The sequence below is a fragment of the Oncorhynchus kisutch genome, linkage group LG12 (assembly GCF_002021735.2).
Source record: "Oncorhynchus kisutch isolate 150728-3 linkage group LG12, Okis_V2, whole genome shotgun sequence".
In the NCBI taxonomy this organism is placed as follows: Eukaryota; Metazoa; Chordata; class Actinopteri; order Salmoniformes; family Salmonidae; genus Oncorhynchus; species Oncorhynchus kisutch.
Window position 1 is genome coordinate 55,642,854 of NC_034185.2, and position 20,593 is coordinate 55,663,446.

The 20,593-nt window shown below is 43.0% G+C and overlaps 1 protein-coding gene across 1 annotated transcript in view; it reads right to left on the reverse strand.

The window, feature by feature from the left end:
- The window catches only part of LOC109900474 (polypeptide N-acetylgalactosaminyltransferase-like 6), a 248,441-nt gene that overhangs the window by 19,692 nt on the left and 208,156 nt on the right, over nucleotides 1-20,593 (reverse strand). The window contains exon 8 of the mRNA XM_031837850.1: nucleotides 2,663-2,780. Within this exon, the coding sequence (XP_031693710.1) occupies nucleotides 2,663-2,780 (118 nt within the window). The remainder of the gene's footprint in view (nucleotides 1-2,662; nucleotides 2,781-20,593) is intronic.

Sequence of the window (20,593 nt, forward strand, 5' to 3'; positions counted from 1 at the left end):
GCAAGTGGGTAATCCGCCTCTACCATCAGTCCTATTAGCCAACGTGCAATCATTGGATAATAAACTGGATGAGCTCTGACCAAGTCTATCCTACCAACGGAACATTAAAAACTGTAATATCTTATGTTTCATCGAGTAGTGGCTGAAAAATGATATGGGTAACATACAGCTGGCTGAGTTTTCCGTGCATTGGCTAGATAGAACAGCTGCCTTTAGTAAGACAAGGGGTGGCGGTCTGTGTCTATTTGTCAGTAACAGCTGGTGTACGAAATGTAATATTAAGGAAGTCTCAAGGTTTTGCACGCCTTAGGTAGAGTATCTCATGATAAGCTGTAGACCACAATATTTACCGAGAGATTTGATCTATATTTTTGGTAGCTGTCTATTTACCATGACAAAACCGATGTTGGCACTAAGACCACACTCAACGAGCTGTATAAGGCCCTAAGCAGACAAGAAAATGCTCATCCAGTGGCGGTGCTCCTAGTGGCCATGTACTATATTGCAAACTATATATATATTGGAAACTTAAATCCATTCTATCTCATTTCTACCAGCATGTTACATGTGCAACCAGATTAAATAAAACTCTAGACCACCTTTACTCCACACACAGAGATGCGTACAAAGCTCTCCCTCAGCCTCCATTTGGCAAATCTGACCGTAACTCTATCCTTCTGAGTCCTGCTTAACAGCAAAAACTAAAGCAGGACCTACCAGTGACTCGCTCAATACGGAAGTGGTCAGATGACGCAGATGCTAATCTACAGGACTGTTTTGCTAGAACAGACTGGAATATGTTATGGGATTCTTACGATGGCATTGAGGAGTACACCACATCAGTCACTGGCTTCATCAATAAGTGCATTGATGACGTATTTCCCACAGTGACCGTACGTACATATCCCAACCAGAAGTCATGGATTACAGGCAACATCCGCACTGAGCTAAAGGGTAGAGCTGCCGCTTTCAAGGAGCGGGACACTAACCCAGACGCTTACAAGAAAACTCGCTATGCCCTTCTACGAACCATCAAACAGGGAAAGCGGCAATACAGGACTAAGATTATGTCACGCCCTGATCTGTTTCACCTGTCTTTGTGATTGTCTCCACCCACCTCCAAGTGTCACCTGTTTTCTCTATTAGTCCCCAGTGTATTTATGCATGTGTTTCCTGTCTCCTAGTGCCAGTTTGTCTTGTATTTCTAAGCCAACCAGCATTTTTCCTAGCCCTCCTGGTTTTTGACCCTTGCATGTCCTGATGCCGAATCCGCCTGCCTGACCACTCTGGTTGTTCTGATCTCGAGCCTGCCAATCCCCTTGCACTGTTTGGACTCAGACCTGATCATTGAACCCCTGCCTGTCCTGACCTCGAGTCTGCCTATCGCCTGGTACTGTTTGGACTCTAACCTGGTTTATGAACTCTAGCCTGTCCCTGACCTGCCTTTTGCCTACCCCTTTTTTTATAATAAATATCAGAGCTCACCCATCTGCCTCCTGTGTCTGCATTTGGGTCTCATCTTGTTCCCTTATAGATTGAATTGTACTACACCGGCTCCGACGCTCGTCAGATGTGGCAGGGCTTGCAAACTATTACGGACTACAAAGGGAAGCACAGCAGCGAGCTGACCAGTGACACGAGTCTACTAGATGAGCTAAATGACGTCTATTCTCACTTCGAGGCAAGCAACACTGAAGCATGTATGAGAGCAGCAGCTGTTCTGGACGACTGTGTGATCACGCTCTCCGTAGCCGATGTGAGTAAGGCCTTTAAACAGGTCAAAAATCACAAGGCCGCAGGGCCAGACGGATTACCAGGATGTTTTATTTATTTAAAAAAAAATGTGTTTACCTTTATTTAACTAGGCAAGTCAGTTAAGAACAAATTCTTATTTTCAATGATGGCCTAGGAACAGTGGGTTAACTGCCTGTTCAGGGGCAGAACGACAGATTTGTACCTTGTCAGCTCGGGGGTTTGAACTTGCAACCTTCCGGTTACTAGTCCAAAGCTCTAACCACTAGGCTACGCTGCCGCCCCGAGCATGTGCTGAACATGTGCTGACATTTTCAATCTATTCTTGACCGAGTCTGTAATACCAACATGTTTCAAGCAGACCACCATAGTCCCTGTGGTCAAGACCACCAGGTCCACCTATGGTCAAGGCTCACATCAACACCATCATTCCAGAAACACTAGACCCACTCCAATTTGCATACCGCCCCAACAGATCCACAGATGACGCAATCTCTATTGCACTCCACACTAACGGTTCCCACTTTTCCTCTTCTGTAGTAAATATTTCAGTTATTTTAATTGTTTTTATTCCGTTTTTTTCCTGTGACGAACATTGTGTTGCATTTCATGTCTGAAATGTGCTGTATAAATAAAGCTTGGTTTGATTCGATTAAGCCACCGGCCATCCGCGCTGACAAAAACAAAAAATGGCCTGTGGCTCAATCTAGTTGCCTAAACCTGGTGTATACTGAAAGATGAACTTAGCCCTCACGAGTATGACTAGCAACCTTAAGACTCCTTACGACTTCCAGTTTCTCTACAGTGCTGTGTCGAGATGCTTGAATGATAAGACTTGTTCCAGTCTTGAGAACATTGGTAAGAGAAATGTATGATTGGGAAACGCTATCTTCTACACATGTTTGCTCACCTTGAACGATATCTCGTACTGCTCTCCGCCCCATATTTCCAAGCCAGTGTCGTAGCCACCCAGCTCCCAGAACCACTGACGGTTGACGGCAAAGAGACCTCCAGCCATCACTGGAGACCTGTAGGAGAGACAGAGAGAGAATCCATGTCTTTAGCTTGTTGGTAAAGTTATTTTCTAAATCTTCTGATCAGCACAAAACAATGTGGCGGTGTCCAGTTAATTTTGTGTCATAATGTGAGCATCTACTGCTACAGCTGTAGCTCTTAAGAGAGATAGACAGATAGAGAAACAATGAGAGACAAATAAATAATAAAAGTGTTAGTTACCATGTTCAGATTTATTATGTTAAAATAGTGCATAACATCCATATATTGAAAGGTGACATTTGGTGTAATTCCAAGAAGTCATCTACACTTGCAGTCTTTGTGGTATCAGACAGATAAACGGGTGTGAGTAATTCTTTAACAAAAATATAAAGTCACAAACCTAATCCCTTGAGCTGAGAAAAGTATGACATATGTAAAGTACATATATTGAAAGGTGGCATTTGAGCATCATAATTCAGAGACAATCATATTAAAGTCTTAGTGGAAGCATACGGAGAGAAATGATGTGGCCCTCACATGACCCGCATCTCTCTGTTGCCCCTGGATACGTAAATACACACCTTCTAAAACACCATCATACATATAGTAAAAACATGCACGCAGACACGCAGGCAGTCTCAAAGACATATCGAGTCTTTACCCATAAATCCCCTGGCTTGCAATAATAAAGGATGTTCCGTTCAGGCTTATCTCAGTCAAAGCTTTCATCCAATCACGGCAAAGAAATACCAGTCTCTCGCGGTATGCTGACACCGACCCTTGCGCAATCGATAAACTTCACAGAGAGCTCAAGCAGTCAAAAATCCCCATGATTGACACTTGACATGGCTATTTGCCTGACATTTCACATTTCCCACTGCAGAATCTACAGAAAGATCAAAGCAGACGAGGGATTGGTGCACAGTAAGCAGTATCTACTCCAAGGAGAAGCAACTTCCTTCCTATCAACAACAAACTGCTTCTACTAATAGTATTCTAATCCTTTCTCCCTGCCTATTCCTATTCTCCCTCCTTGCTCATTGTACTGCCCCAAACCTGTGCTCATTGTTATTTCACACTCCCTTTCAGCAGGGCTTAAACTCGGGGAGTGGATTTTGTTGGACCCTGGCTTTGGCATGTTTGAATGTTTTTCCTTGTAGTTCTTCTTCGACGATGGTGGAGAATCAGAGTAATCCTCCGGGTAATGGGAAGAGCTCTTTTCCTGCGTTTGAGTCATTCCTCGGTAGCGACGAGGACGAGGCGCCAATCTTCTATGAAAGCGTGGGGGGGATGAAATACTGTGATGTAAGTAGAGGAGGCCAAAAAAGGAAAACACCACAGCCCTTTGAATTACTGAGAGGGCGAAACGAGCGGCGGTGGCTTGATGCGAGGCTTGGATGGATGCGGTACGGCAGTGTGGAGGATAGGTCTAGCGTTTGAACTGGGGAGCTGTTGAATTTGGGGTGTTTTGTGAACAAAAAAATGCTCCGAATAACCAGCAACGTGGCGCAAAGCCACAACACAACAGCAAGCTTGACTCATTAAATCTCTTCACACCTCCTGATTCACAGAGAAAGCATCGCATTATTTGGGCATCTTAGTCAACAAAAAAAGAGCTTAAAGCCAAGCAAGTTTTAAGCAGTAAAATCCAGAATAGCAAAGGAGTTGTGGGAAGGATTGGATTTGGTGCTTAAGGTTAGGCCTCCACAGATGGACAGTCTTTCCTATCTGAAAAACTGTTTGGTCTGACCCAATGATGAGTCAAAGGAACCAAATGCGCCTTGTTCCAATTTTTTTGTGTGTCTATGTATCTATGACAACCATGATCTGCCCGTGCAAAAAAACAAGACAAGAATACAAGTGAGGAATGAGCTTGTGTGTGGTGATGAAGGCAGAGCCAGACGGAGGGAGCTCAGTGCAGAAATCTATTTACTCCGTGGGTAACACCCTCCGGCCTGCTTCCCTCCAATTTAATAAAGCGCTGAAATATACCAGTCCACTCAATTAAAGGAGCTAAAGGAGGAGCAAGCTGAAATCATTATGTATTTCATCTTCTTAGCAGCCTTGCCAACAACAGCTGAAAAACACGAGAGAACATAGTTTATTTGGGAAGTTAAAGTAGTTTCTTTGTCGTTGACACTACAACTTCCGGTGAAGGTTGTTGGAAAGAGGGATTAGACAAAATGCAGAGCTAACTCACATAATATTCTTATCTTAAAAAACCCACAACACTAGAAGATTATTTGGGAAGTTAAAGTTGTCGTGGACACTACACTTTCTTTCTGGTTGTGGTGGGTGAAATTAAAGCATAATATATATAACCCTCATCGTTTGGAAAGTCAGTTTTTGATTCACTACGGTTGAAATACACCACGGGAGAGATTGAGTGGGATAGTTTGTGTGGTGATATAGAAGGTAATGAAAGCTGTTTTTAAGTTGTAGATGTCTCAGTGGTTAGTGGAGGCTTTACACTGTTTGATCAGGCTGGATTGCTGCTGATAGGCTCAGAGGGAGAGAGAGAGAGAGAGAGAGAGAGAGAGAGAGAGAGAATTAATATCCTTCATCTAAGCCTACATGAGGCTTACCCAACAAGGAGGAAGGAACCAGCCTGCTATGAAGAGATGATCTGATTGAAGGAGGGCAGCATTCAGAGACATCATGCAATTTATTCAAGGGTGCCCTGATAGCCAAATTCAATATTGTAGGATTAATTCATTATATGCAAAGTCAGTGTACAAACAGATAAAACTGAGGGGGGCTGAGCTGAATATGCAGCATGCACGTTCCTTCCTCCGGCCGTAGCACAATCCCAATCAAAAAGTAGTCCGTGGCCAAAAGTAGTGCCCTCTTTAGGGAATAGTGTGCCATTTGGTATGCAGACCATTGTAGTCAAGAAACAAGGCCAGTCACTCAAGATTATATTAGTCAATCAAACCTGCCAGGGACAGAGGGCTAGCACTAAGGAGATGTGATTACTTCAGTGTGGGTTCCTCCAAGAAGGATTGTGTCTGAGTTGAAGGGAGCAGCTAAACTGGATATGATATAGTAAGACTGCAGCGTGGTGGCTGTTATCGATCCCTTAATTAGACAGGGATCTCAGAGGGAACGTGTAGATCAATGAGGCTGAGCTGAGACGGAGGAGGCTGTAAGTGTGTGTTTGTGTGTCTGTGTGTGTGTGTGGTTGGCCAGCCAGGTGAGTAAAGCAGAGGTCACACCGCTGCAGGTTGAGGTTCTGAGACAGTGGGGCGTATGTGACCGGGTCAAGCTACTTACCGAGGCTGACTGAGCCTCTCTGGCCTCTGGCCTGTGAAGCCCATAGGAGACTGGGAGGCCCAGCCCTGTAAATGGCCTGCTACCCACAGTAGGAACCTAATCACTGTAATCAAACAGCAGGACACACAAGTACACATTGGCCTATGTACACATACTGAACAAACACACACACAGGCACGCAGACTCACATTCACACACACTGTACAAGCCTGGGCTCACACAGCTCATTAACCTTCATACATACGGTTCCTAATGTTATCATACTGAACATCGATAAATTACAGCACTCTGACACAACCCTCCAGCCAGTTGAGTCTGTACTGCACTCTACACAGCAGATCACTGGTGTTCTACACATTGATGTGTACATTATAGACCTTTGGAGAATAGCTTACAAACAAGGCCTTAGCTTGCTCTATTCATCTGTATATGTAACACGTTGGTTTGTGTGACACAAGGCAAACGAAATAGAGCCATGAATGCCATTGAATTGAAAACCTTGTGTGTGTGTCTCTCTCTCGTATGGATGTGTGTGTGTGGTTTCCTATGTATGGCCAATTCCTTGTGGAATTAGACTAGAGCTCAACCCTGACAGACAGTCTGAACATAGCCTCATAATTACCAGACTGATTACCGCTGATATCTGTGTAGCCATCATGCATGTAATCTCGCAAGATCAGCCAGTTTACTAGTCTGAACATTGACTGACTATAAATGAATTAAGAAGTAATTCCACTAATTACTAAAATACTAATTATCTGATGTGATTAGTTAAATGCTGTTGGAATTAGTGCAACATGCTAATAAAGCCATGTTGTTGAAGCCTTTGGTCTCTCTCACTCTGCCCCCTTCTCTCTCTCTCTCTCTCTGCCCCCTTCTCTCTCTCTTCCTCTCTCACTATCCCTCTCTCTCTCTGTCTCCCTCTCTCTCTCTGCCCCCTTCTCTCTCTCTCTCTGCCCCCTTCTCTCTCTTCCTCTCTCTCTCTCTCTCTCTGTCTCTCTCTCTCTCTGTCTCCCTCTCTCTCTCTGCCCCCTTCTCTCTCTCTCTGGAAATGAGTATAACATAGTTTCTGTCCTGGGTTAAGCGGTGTAATGTGTGAACTCTTGTCCAGGGAGAATAGGTTGTTTATGATTGGGTGAATCACACAGCCAGATGTAGAAGAATAAACACACACAGTACACACACACAGAGACACACACTGTACACACTGTACACAAACAAATAGTTAGCAGGACTTTGACACCTCTCATGTATGTTTGTCATCCCTTAACAGCACAGTAAAGCAAAATATAATTCTGTGTGTCTGTTTGAGTGTGTGTGTGTGTGTGAGGAGACAGTTTGGAAGGGCTCCCAGTCTCCATCAGTCCAAACGATAGGGGAGCTCAGCTCCAACCTCTCTTTACTTAGGCTTGTCCAAATACAATTAATCATTCCCCTTTTCTTCTGTAGTGCAGACAGACATACTGTAGCTTTAAAAAACCCAGGCATCGATTCGGAGGGCCTCTGCCTGTCGACAAACACTTCGCACATCTCTGACGAACTCAGTAACACCTCAATATGTTGACACCTATCTGTTTCTGAGCCACTCTCCCCAATTACTGCCACCTAACTGCCTGCCTGGAGATGCCAATCATCATGTACATTCAAGGGATGAGCTCTTAGATCCAATTAAGGAAGGACCTCCACACAAATACCACATTCATGCAGCTTATAAACAATGTTCCCTCTAAACTGCGTGCGTGCTGTAGCCTTGAGACATCCGAACAGCTGCCACGCAGAAATATCACCCCACAGAGAGAAGCACGAGATAGAACTTCACTCCACTTTCTACAGCAGTGGTCACCAACCATTCGATCGTATTCCACTGGTGAATTGCAGCGTGCCGCTTAGGCCGCCCAGAATGGTTCGCTTGTAGGCGTGCTGGCAGCATATGGTTTCTAAAAGTGTTGAATACAAAGTGTTGACAGTGCTGAGTAAGAACTTAAACATGGACTCACTCATAAAAACAGCAGCTCTTTGCTATATTATTTGACAGTCACTCTCTAGTCATAGTTTTAAGCATTTTGACATCTCACTTTACTGTAGCTTTCTTTTATGCCTGCTACGTTACTGCAGACGGGGTCATCTGAGCCATCTGATTGGCCAGAGGTAGGCCTATAGTGCACTTTAGTTTGTATGAAGGTCTGGCCCACCCAGGGACAAAATTATTTTGGGGGCTTCCGAGTGGCGCAGCGGTATAAGGCACTGCATCTCAGTGCTCGAGGCATCACTGCAGAAATCCTGGTTCAAATCCAGTCTGCACAATTGGCCCAGCGTCATCCAGGTTTGGTCGGGGTAGGCCGTCATTGTAAATAAGAGTTTGTTCTTAAACTAACTTGCCTTGTTAAATGAAATGGCTAAATAGTTTGATCCATTTCATGAATTTTTACACAGGTAAATAGTAATATGCTGTAAAACGCTCTGGTGACAAACAAACTTTGCTGCCCTGTTTCCAATCGTCCACTGGTTGGGAGGACCTATTCAAGTAAGTAAATACATTTCGAAAATGTAAAGAAAAACTATGTATTATTAGCTAACTAGCTACAGTGAAGGATAACTCAAATGAGCTGCTAACATAGCTAGCTACCTATCTAGCCAACTTTACAAACTGTATAGATAGCTAGCTAAGTTAATTAAATATCACCAGCTACCTAACTTTACATTAGCTAGCTACCTTGATGTATTTATCACTGTAAAAAAACAACTCCAAATGCATTTGTAGGTAGCTAGCTAACAGTCACGGAGGATGGTAAAATAGATAAGTGAGAGAGTAGGCTATTCTGGATAGGGCAGGTACTTTTGTGTAGTTCCAGTCCCCAGAAGTGAGGACGGAGATAATAGTAACATAACATTCAGTGCGGTCTAATTTGAGAATAGTGAAGTCTGTTTCTTGTGAGGTTTTCTGTCCTCAGATACAGGGAGCGGTGAAAGCCTGCCTGCAGATTAAGAGGTCCCAATGAAGAGCAGTGGTTCTCAGTCCTGGTCCTGGGGAATCCTTAGTACTACACAGCTGCTTCAATTGATCAACTCATCAAGCTTCAAGTGGTACTTATGTGTTCATTTGTGATGCTATCCTTGTCACGTGCTACACATGCACATGTGTGTGCACATGCATCTATCTATCCAATGTTATCATGATTTGTTATAAGGGATTCACAGTTCACACTTCACAGTTGAAGTGTACCTATGATAAAAATTACAGACCTCTACATGCTTTGTAAGTAGGAAAACCTGCAAAATCGGCAGTGTATCAAATACTTGTTCTCCCCACTGTATTAATGCCAAATCAATCGCTACTGAACTCACAACTAAAAAATATTAGGAAAGCAATCCAATGTTATTTGTTGCCTAGACTTAACTGCAAATGACACTCAAGTCCAGAGAAAAAAACAATACACTAATATTGCAGTTAGCCATGACAGCCTTTATAATAGAATGCTTGTGACCATACACACATAAATATTGCACTTGGGGAAAAAAAGATCTTAAAGTAGAAATAGAATGAAACAAACTGGCATTCTATTTCTGCTCTGTTATATTGACCACTGTAGTAGACATCAATCAAGTGCAAAAGGCTATGTGTGCAAAAATAACGTTCACTGAGTAAAAACTAAAACAATCCCCCCTCACTCACAACTGTATATCAAGTTCAACACAACAAAATCAATAGCTTTGAGCTACTGCACGTTATTACATTTTACACTTTCTGCCTGTGGACTGTTCTGCAATGTTCTACAATCTGTTCTACAATGTGCCAGCAGCAGGGCATGAAACCCTTTGTTGGCATAATTGATCTCATTCAGGCAGGGAGTACACCTGGCATACCACTTTAAATCTACAGTATTGAAAAAAGTGAGAAAGAGGAAAAGTGTGTGGTGTTCCTTTCATCTCTATAGTGGCATCCACATATACATATGTATATGTACAGTGGGGCAAAAAAAGTATTTAGTCAGCCACCAATTGTGCAAGTTCTCCCACTTAAAAAGATGAGAGAGGCCTGTAATTTTCATCATAGGTACACTTCAACTATGACAGACATAGTCCAAACTTTTGTCATTGGATCTACACAAATCATGTAGGTTACCTATCTTGGATTCAAAATGGCGAATTTTGTCGAAAGGTGACCAATTTGCATCCCTGATAAAGTACTCTGCAGCCACCTGGACACCAGGTGAAACCACACACACAGATTCCTGTTGAACACTATCTTTAACTACATTATTTCCTCAATAACTACCATATTTTCTCTCCTCCCTTCTCCATAAATCCTCTAGGTTATCAAATCAAATCAAATGTTATTGGTCACATACACTGTTTGTCACGCCCTGGTCTAAGTATTTTGTGTTTTTCTTCATGTATTGGGTCAGGCCAGGGTGTGGCATGGAGTTTTTGTATTGTGGTGTGTTTTGTCTTGGGGTTTTGGTGTGTATGTTTTTGGGATTGTAGCTAGTGGGGTTATCTAGCAAGGTCTATGGCTGTCTGGAGTGGTTCTCAATTAGAGGCAGGTGCTTATCGTTGTCTCTGATTGGGAACCATATTTAGGCAGCCATATTCTTTGAGTTTGTCGTGGGTGATTGTCCTATCTGTCCTCTCTGTTAGTTTGCACAAGTATAGGCTGTTTTTGGTTTGTAGTGTTCGTGTTTAGTCGTGTTTACGTTTGTTTAAATAAACATGGATCGCAGTTTGGTCCGACTCTCCTTCATCACAACTAGAAAGCCGTAACACTGTTTTAGAAGATGTTATTGCGGGTGTAGCAAAATGATTGTGTTCCTAGCTCCAACAGTGCAGTAGTATCTAATAATTCACAACAATACACACAAATCTAGGATGAGCAATGTCTGAGTGGCATTGACTAGAATACAGTAGAATATAATACTATATATATATATATGAAATGAAGCAGTATGTAAACATTATTAAAGTGACTAGAGTTCCATTATTAAAGTGGCCAGTGATGCCATGTCTGTGTATATAGGGCAGCAGCCTCTAAGGTGCAGGGTTGAGTAACCTGGGTGATACTGTAGCCAGCTAGTGATGACTATTTAACAGTCTGATGGCATTGAGATAGAAACTGTTTTTCAGTCTCTCGGTCCCAGCTTTGATGCACCTGCACTGACCTCGCCTTCTGAATGATAGCGTGGTGAACAGGCCGTGGCTCAGAAAAACTATATATTTCAGCTATGTCGGTGAACCCCCCCCCCTGCATCTGAACTGGCTGACATAGAGGGCATGACCGACTTGGTTGGATCAACAGGAGGTGATTTATTATTAACTGAGATACAGATAGAGATGTAGTTGTCCCAGAGTTAATGATCCAAGGTCAGTTTTGCATTTCACCACCTGATGATTATGATGACTGACCATGTTAGAATAAAAAGAAAACAAGGCTTAATCTTTCTCTCGTCTGCAGGTATGTTTTGATGTGAGAAAGGACGCCAACCCCTAGTCCCGTCATCGCTATCTCACCCGCTACTAAGATAACCTTCGGGCCGACTGGGGTTCCAAGGCTGTTAGGAGACACCACTAGAGACACTATTATGTAATTGTGATGAACTGAGAGAATATTAGGGTAGCACTGTGCTTCATTAATCATATGCTGATTTCCCTGCTCCTCTGTTCTTACCTCTTTCCCTTTCAGTGTTTTACTCCTTTTCACACCTCTCTACCTACCTTGTCTTTCTTCCTCTGTTTTTATCATGCACACCAGATGTGCATTGAAGTACAGATTGAACTCATATTTATAATATCATATTACAATTATAATATTTCTAATGCATGTATTATGTATTTATAACACTTGGAAAATGAACTTCTTTCAATTAAGCGTTTCACATTCTCTACTGGTTGAAATGAAGTCTCTGATTTGATGAAATACAACACCTATCCTGTGTCCTCAGATCAATGCAGATGAAGGGAATTAGATATTGAGATGAACGGGTTTTAGAGTATTTACATGATGCATAGGAAGTATAGTGGGTTTTAAATTCTGTTTCTGTATATATGTATTACAAATCAGCCTCTAATTACTTAAATCATGTTTCTAGTCTATTGCATAGTTACAATGTGTAACCAGGTCACAGTTGCAAATGAGAACTTGTTCTCAACTGCCCTACCTGGTTAAATAAAGGTGAAATAAAAAAATAAAAAACATTGATGTCCCAGGACCAGGATTGGTGAACACTGTTGAAGTGTATAATTGTAATACATACATGCAGACACAGCATCATTCAAAGACTGGAGTTTGATACTCCTGGTATTGGATATGACTTAAAAAGAATGTCTCACAGACATTCATACCTGAACTGCACCTTAATTTGCCAATGTAGAGTGTATGATCAGTGAATACAACAGGCTATGATGGCTGAGGTTCATAGCTAGGTTCTGAACTAATATTTATACCAAACGTTTTAGGGTCCATACACAGATCGGCTACATAGCTAGCTACATCCATTATGTAGCTAGCTATGTAGCCGATAACGTTGTTATAATTACTTACATTTGCTTCCATCCTAGTACATCAAGTGCACTATTAGCCTACCTCTGGCCAATCAAAAGGGAGAGGCGAAGGGATGTTGAGAGGACACTAGATACAGACACCATCAGCCCAGTAAAATAAAAATAAAAAGCAAATTATTTAAATGTATGCTCACTCAGCTGCTGTGCCTCACAAGTAAAACAACAATTACCAAAAAATTACCAAAAATAAAAACTATTACCAGTGTGATCATATAGCCTACTTCAATTTTTTTAATATAATTTTTTTAAATGGCCTGAACAACAATGCATTGGCAGGGCAATTCAAGCAAAGCCAATATGCGGAGATAATGTATTGGGCCTATAGCTTACTGCACAAACCTCATTGCTACAGTACTGTTTTTGATTGGTTAATGTTGCATATGCTTACGGTTTGTAAAAAAAAAAATCTGAGTGGTAGATCTCGGCTTGCATTTTGACATTTTGAAAGTGATCTTGACGCAGAAAAGGATGGTGACCACTGTTCCAGAGTTTTCCCTGTTAACACTATCAACGTTTCCCTTTACAAGGCAATATTAGCCAATTTCAATGCAACATACTGAAACAAAACAAACTATGATCAAATAACCACAGTAGCCTACTTGGCCACTGTTAAAACTGTAAGAGGTTAAAGAGGTTACAGCCTCAGTGTTCACAGTAAACTTGCACTGGAAGTTGCACAGAATTTTCACAACGTTCAAGTTTGTGCTCAGCAGACCTGAAATTTGCTCAGTGACTAAAAATATTAGAGGGAACATTGCTTATAAACACACACACACACACACACACACACGAACAAACGCATGCAAAACACACTCACGCACACACCCACACACTGTTTAGGGAAACTGCAGCCAAACCACAGTTATTACTCTACCTCCCATATCATTTCCATCAATAAAAATCACACAATTTATTCAGAGCCTAGAAGAAAATAGAAAAAGCATCAACAGAGATTGCCATCTGCAGCACAAAAAAGCCCCTCCGCTGGCCAGCACAGTTTAAGCTCTCCACTAGCTAGCACAGTTTAAGCTCCACTGGCCAGCACGGTTTAAGCCCTCCACTAGCTAGCACAGTTTAAGCTCTCCACCGGCCAGCACAGTTTAAGCTCTCCACCGGCCAGCACGGTTTAAGCTCTCCACTAGCTAGCACGGTTTAAGCTCTCCACTGGCCAGCACGGTTTAAGCTCTCCACTAGCTAGCACAGTTTAAGCTCCACTGGCCAGCACAGTTTAAGCTCTCCACTAGCTAGCACAGTTTAAGCTCCACTGGCCAGCACAGTTTAAGCTCTCCACTAGCTAGCACAGTTTAAGCTCCACTGGCCAGCACGGTTTAAGCTTTCCACTGGCCAGCACAGTTTAAGCTCTCCACTGGCCAGCACAGTTTAAGCTCCCCACTGGCCAGCACAGTCCAAGCTCTCCACTGGCCAGCATAGTTTAAGCTCGCCACTGGCCAGCACAGTCCACACTCTCCACTCACCAGCACAATCCAAGCTCTCCACTGGCCAGCACAGTCCAAGCTCTCCACTGGCCAACTCAGTTCAAGCTCTCCACTGGGGAAAATGGAATAATGGATGCCTTAAACTCCTTATGGCCAATTATTGATGGCTTTATTAAAGGGATACTTCAGGATTTTGGCAATGAAGCCCTTTATCTATACTTCCCCAGAGTCAGATGAACATGTGAATATTTTTATGTCTCATGCATCCCTTTAAGCAGCTCAATTCATGGAAATGGAAGGGAGGATTAGCGATGTGCATAGAGGGGGAGTTGTGTGTGTGTGTGTGTGTGTGTGTGTGTGTGTGTGTGTGTGTGTGTGTGTGTGTGTGTGTGTGTGTGTGTGTGTGTGTGCGAGTGTGTAGGGAGGAGTCATTTGCAATGCATGTCCATGCAGCCAAGGTCAGAGACTGCCAGCGGGCAAGGGGGAGTCAGCTGAGAATATAGGCCCAATGTGTGTGTGCTATCCAGCGATACAGCTTCCTACTCTCTCTGCATAGGTACCCCCCGCCCGGCATTTAGTTATTTCTCTTTATATAATCCCCTCGCCTTGAGTCCGCCATGTGCAGATTGTGCGTGTGTCTGTGTTTCTGTCTGTGTCTGTGTGTGTGTTCAAGGTACAGTAGTAGGAGCAAGGGCACACGGTCACTGTGTCTCTGTATGGTGATTATAGTATGATTAAAATGGATATACTGTACATATCCATTAGTCAATGCCCTCCGCCTCCACAGACTGCATATTATACAGAACAATGGGACCCCAGTATATGGAGTCAGCTATAATGATATAATAAAATGTAGTGATGACAGCAGTGTCTGTAATATATGAATGAGAGTTTATTGTCCTGTACTAATTGACCCTTCACTAAGTCCCACCCCCAGGGGTGAAAGTAGATTTAATGTCTTACCGGTATGTGCGCGCACACATTTTTTTAATGCTACAAAATTACAGGGTAGCCTACTCTGCTGACACTGACAAACAGATCAATAAAAACGACGTTGTCTGGTCCATCTAATAGGCCAACGAAAAGGAGAGACACAAATACAATATGATGTCCATCTAAACTGGACGGGGAAATGATTGTCCAAAAATAAACAAAAGTGGCACTGACCCAATGGCAGACAGTGAATATGCAGACTCAACGGGGATATGGTCGATGTTCTCTGCTGGTGCCAGTAAGATAGGCGACTGTTCGCTTAATTAAGTTAAGAATGTTGATATCTAAAAGATAGACTGGAGTCTTTTCATTGTCATCTTTTTACAGCAATAGCCATTTGCTTTCCAAACAGTTTTTACGCGATTGTATTTTTAAGTATTGCGATATGCTTGCCTGGGTCTCTCTGCTTTTCACTGACAGTCGCAACTCAACAATCATCTATTTCGTATTTGCAGCGAGCGCTGCCCAAATTGCAAGCCCTTCCGACTGTAAGCTAGCTATTTTTTAAAAGCGAATTATTTTTTAAAGCTAATTATCCTCTATGGCCAAATCATTCTTTCTGTTCTAGTAGCCTATATTGAATTATTTTATTTATTTATGTATAGACAGGAGTTAGCTAATTATACTATATCATTTTGGCAATTTAATTCAATTTACTTTAGGGAAAGCTTCCCCTAGCCTTATGGACACGCCGCCTATGCTTTTTAATGTAGCATAAACACAACCAGTCATGATGTTTTCATCTGATTGTCAAACAATCATTTAACAAAGGCTCTCCTGTTGGCTACCCACGCGCATTCGTCCACTCAGAAAATAATTTCAGCATCCAAACCCCAACAGTGCACCCGCAATTTCATGAATGCAGAGAGGTATCTGTTACAAAACACCTACGTGTATTGTGATGACATTCTGCAATTGTCATTAGGCTCACACTTGAAGCATGTCCACGCCACTCATCTCCGCCTTGACAAAATGTAAGTGTTCTCCTCAAACCACAAAGCAATTTAGATTGCATAACGCCCAGTTTCCAGTCAATTCGCTAATTTATCATGCAGCTGACATGCAGTAATGTTAAATGGTGTAATAGTCTATAGGCTTACGTTTACCGGACCGTCTTACTTTCCCCTCTGTCCACCTCCCTTGGTTACTGTTGAAAACTTGGACAACATTTTCCTGGGAAACCCAATTCCCCCAATAACCACAGGCGAAATCCCTCCACAATGATAAAACTTTAATACACAATGAAATTAAACACAGACTACCCTTTGGTAATCAGGAAACTCTAGGGTATGATGTGATGGACTGTCAACAGCTTCTCGTGAACGTGGTAATATTATGTTTGTAGTGTAGCTAGCCACTGATTGTAGTCAGCTACAATCAATTTGGCGCAAACTAGTGCTCTGAAATCGTATCCTGATGTCAACCTCAGATGGGAGTTAGTACGGCTAACTAAGCTAGCTAACATACATTTCGAGGAAACAAGTTATATTAAGTGGTTAGTTAGGTAGCTTTAGAAATGTTTGGTGGTTAATGAGGTGGCTAGTTAGCTAGCGTTAGCAATGTTTGGTGGTCAATGAGGTGGCTAGTTAGCTAGCGTTAGCAATGTTTGGTGGTCAATGAGACTGCTAACCACCTTAGCTATCAAACAATGTAACAAAAGTATAATTTTGGATTCGAAAAATACACGAGCTGCATTTCAAAAATCACAGTAGCAAGTACTCCCGATGCACTGCTTAATTATTAAGCCGTTTAAAATATATATTTGAATAAAAGTCTTGTTTTCCCACTGGCTTTCATTCAAATCAAACATGAGCTTGATCATACTCAACCATACTGCTATCCATTGGAGCACTGTGATTGGTTGCCCAAAATTCTGAGGGGCTTAGCAAAGGTTAAATTGAGTCGATTATGGTGATACAGTATGTATATAAAGGATATTATGATGATAGTGTTGTTGCTGTTAGGCCAGAAGGTGGCGATATGACATCAGATATAGGTCAGAGAGTAGGTCATGATCTGAATGTGGAGAAGGGAAGTGTGTGGTGTCATTTAGCAAGATTAATGCAGATTGAACAGCGTTGTGACAAAGTGAAATTATCAGGTTTAATTTAGTTCTGATGTGCTGGGACAGACTGACACGCATGCACAGAGCATGAAAAAAGAAGAAGCAAAATGTGCCTTCTCAATGGATCAGTCATTTCACAATGAGCTTTGTTCCAGATAGAGGAACTGCTTTCATCTGATAACAGGCGCTAAGATCTATATTAAGGCATCTTAGAGGAGCACACTTCACACATACCAATGTGTTAGTGCTGAATGTGCCAGGCACAGGCTGGCAGGCAGGCAGGGGGGAGGCAGACAGGAAGGAAGGCAGAAATGGATGGAGGAGGGAGGGAAGGCAGGCAGGAAGGCAGGGATGGAGACAGGCAGGCAGAGGGGGAGGCAGACGGGGGCAGGCAGGCCTGCAGCCATATGTGGCGCCACCAGTAGAAGGGCAGGAGGGATTTATTGAAAGCCTGTGGAATCCTGTATCTCCTCTGCACCTAGCAGTAGAGCCTCATTACCAGTCCATCACATGTTTGTCTCTCTCTCTCTCTCTCCTGGAATGAAGAGGCGATTGTGAAAAATCAGAGCTGCCCCATTTTGTGTAGCTCACCCACTCTTTAGTTTTTTTTTCAAACAGAGGTAAAGTAGGAAATCAGCAGAGCCGGAGCAAGTTTTTATGTTTTATTTTATTTCTTCCTCCCTTCACTCCTCTGACAGTCGAGTACACATCCACAAAATGTCCTGACTTGATGTGGAAGTTCATGGTCCTTCTAGTTTCACACAGAGAAAAGGCTGTTCACAAACAGGCGGACTGACTAATGTATTAAGTCTTGGACATCTTCAGAAGCTGTGGTGTCTGCCATCAGTGCCATGGCACGTGGCAAAGTTTAACATGGACACACTGCCTGTTACATTGTCAGCATCAGGGTCCTCCTTTATGCCTCTTACTCTGACCTCAGATCAGATGCTACGGAGTGTCCCATTCTCCCTCCACAACATACTCACAATAAAGTGCATGTCGTTGGTTATAACAAAGGAAGAGAGCCTTCTCATCCTCAACATTCTCCTATACATAGGGAACTGTTATTCTAATGAGATATGTGTGTTCTGTAGAATCATTGCAATTAAGTAGAAACCTTGGCCTAAGCTAGTTATTTATATTACATTGTTCCTCCCTGTTGGATATTCTTCTTAACCTCCCAGAGAGACAAGGTTGTGATGAGGAATATGTATTCAGCTAGGTATCACAACGCCCATGAAGAAATACTGGTCTCGATATTGATTTTACTTTCTTCCTTGGCTCCTCTTCGTGTTTTTAACTTCTCTTTTCTCAAACCGAAACAAAAACACAGCACCCATAGTTTAAATAATAAAAATAATAGTCTCGATAGCAAGGGGATTTAAAAGGAGCAAGTCTCACAAACGTCTCCTACGTGATGACACTGTAGGTCAGATAAAAAAATCACTCTTTGATATCTTTGTTTGGAACATGAACATGGAAGAGCTCCTTTCAGAACACGTACGTGGCTCACTAAAAGTCATGTACTCAAAGTATGTGTCCAGCTCTGTTCGACCAAGCAATAAGTGAAAATGGAATGGTTGTAGTATTGTGTCTGCTGATACAAATGAACATGCCTTCAATACAGTACGTGGTCGACTTTCAAAGTGCGATTATGATTACGATTAAGTCATTCCACCAGAACTTTTCATATGAGTCAACCCCACACAGTGATTTTTCTCAAATAAGCCACTCGAGTCTAAATATATTGGTGCAGTAGTAAACTCATTTAAACTGTAATCATTTCAGTGTACCCGCCCCATGTTCACATTACCAAACAGCATTGTGGGTATTATCTTGGTTGAACAGAATCTCTCTCCCATAGCCAAACATGACAGATGGAGGCAGTTTGGGAGAGTGTTACATTTCATGAGCATCATCCTTCTGCATTCATTCCCTTAATGAATCCCAATTTAGCACCGCTTTGACTGGGACACCTGTGGTAATAGGACACACACACACACAAACACATTGAATGTTTAGGATGATGGAGCTGAGATGAGTAAGCAGTGTGGGAGGGTTAAAGGTCTGGTTTATCAGTGCAACAGAATAGAGCCAGGGAGGCCTGGCTGGGAGCCTGGCTGTGTGAGTTGTGCTGGCTGGCTCCAGAGAGGATCCATGGATTCATGCCTGGTAGGGGGTGCATGCTGGGCCTCTGGGCCTATAGAGGAGCATATAAGTCTGGACAGCCTACTGTGAGCTGCCCTGGGCCAAGTCCTTAGAGTCTGGAGGAGTAGGAGGTAACAGCAGCCTGGGGGGATAGTCTGGGAACAGGGGGTGGGTTCGTTGGAAGGTAGGAGGGCTGTCGGTCTGCCTTTCTGTCTGTCTGGGTTTAGGATAAGAAGAGGACCATTGAGTGTGGAGAGCTTAGCCTCAGGCTATAGGCAGAGAGGTGGGAGATTTGGATGAAGGGAACCAGGAATGAGAGCTGGTGTTATAGAATTTAAATTAGGTAAAGGTTCAGATCCAGGGATGCACGGCATTGAGCTTGTCAGTGTTTTGGGCAAGTTGCGGTGGAGGTGGGTGGAGGTTATTTGGTTTTCCTGGGAAAGGTCTAGATACGAGAAGGGAGGGAGCCACTAGTCAAGGGAAAACAGCACCCTGACAGCTGGATTTCTGAGTAGGTCGCACAGAATGTGGATAAGCACACGTGCACACACACCCCCACCACCCCACCCCTATATTTACCATCTCAGCATTTACACAGTTTAACCCCTGATGATGCCGTTGCCCTTGAAGAGGACAGGTGATGATTTGCTTCATTAATAAACCATACTGTATCTCTATGTAAATGGAGGAGGTGTAAAATGCCAACCGCTCCCTGTGACCTGGGATAAGAGTATCTGCTGACTGGGTAAAGCTACGCCTGCGTCCAAAACGGCACCCTATTCTCTATTCAGTATACTACTTTTGACCAGGGCCCTTAGGGGAATAGGGTGCCATTTGGGACACAGACCAGAAGTAACACCCATTGGATCTGCCTTTACGTCAGTGGGGCTTTCATCTATTCTAGGGGACCTCTACCTACGTACCTCTGTAGATCTGTGAGCGATCGCCAGTCGGAGCCTGATGCGTTAAAGAGATCAAAAAAGGGGGTTGGTTCAGATGTGTATCTTTAACAGCAAGTGCTTACCTAGGATAGGATAGGATGAACTCTTATCTCCCGAGGGATAAAATGGCCTTAGACACACAGTGTAGACTTAGATCACAAAGATATTTTAGGGTGTAAAGAGTGACTAACTGGACAGCTTGCCAGACATCGTGAGTCATTTCTGGGGGTCTAAAGAGAGGTTAGCGGGTTCCTTTAAGCATTCATTGCATACACAGTAATAGCAGCAAGCAAAAAGTCCCTAGCAGGGGAACGAGAGAGTGAGCCAGAGGAGTCGGTCACAGTGAAGAGTAGAGGAAGTTACAGCCCAGTGACTGCTGTGCTGCTCCCAATCCCCTATCCTCTATCACCTTCTCACACATTTCACCCCCAACT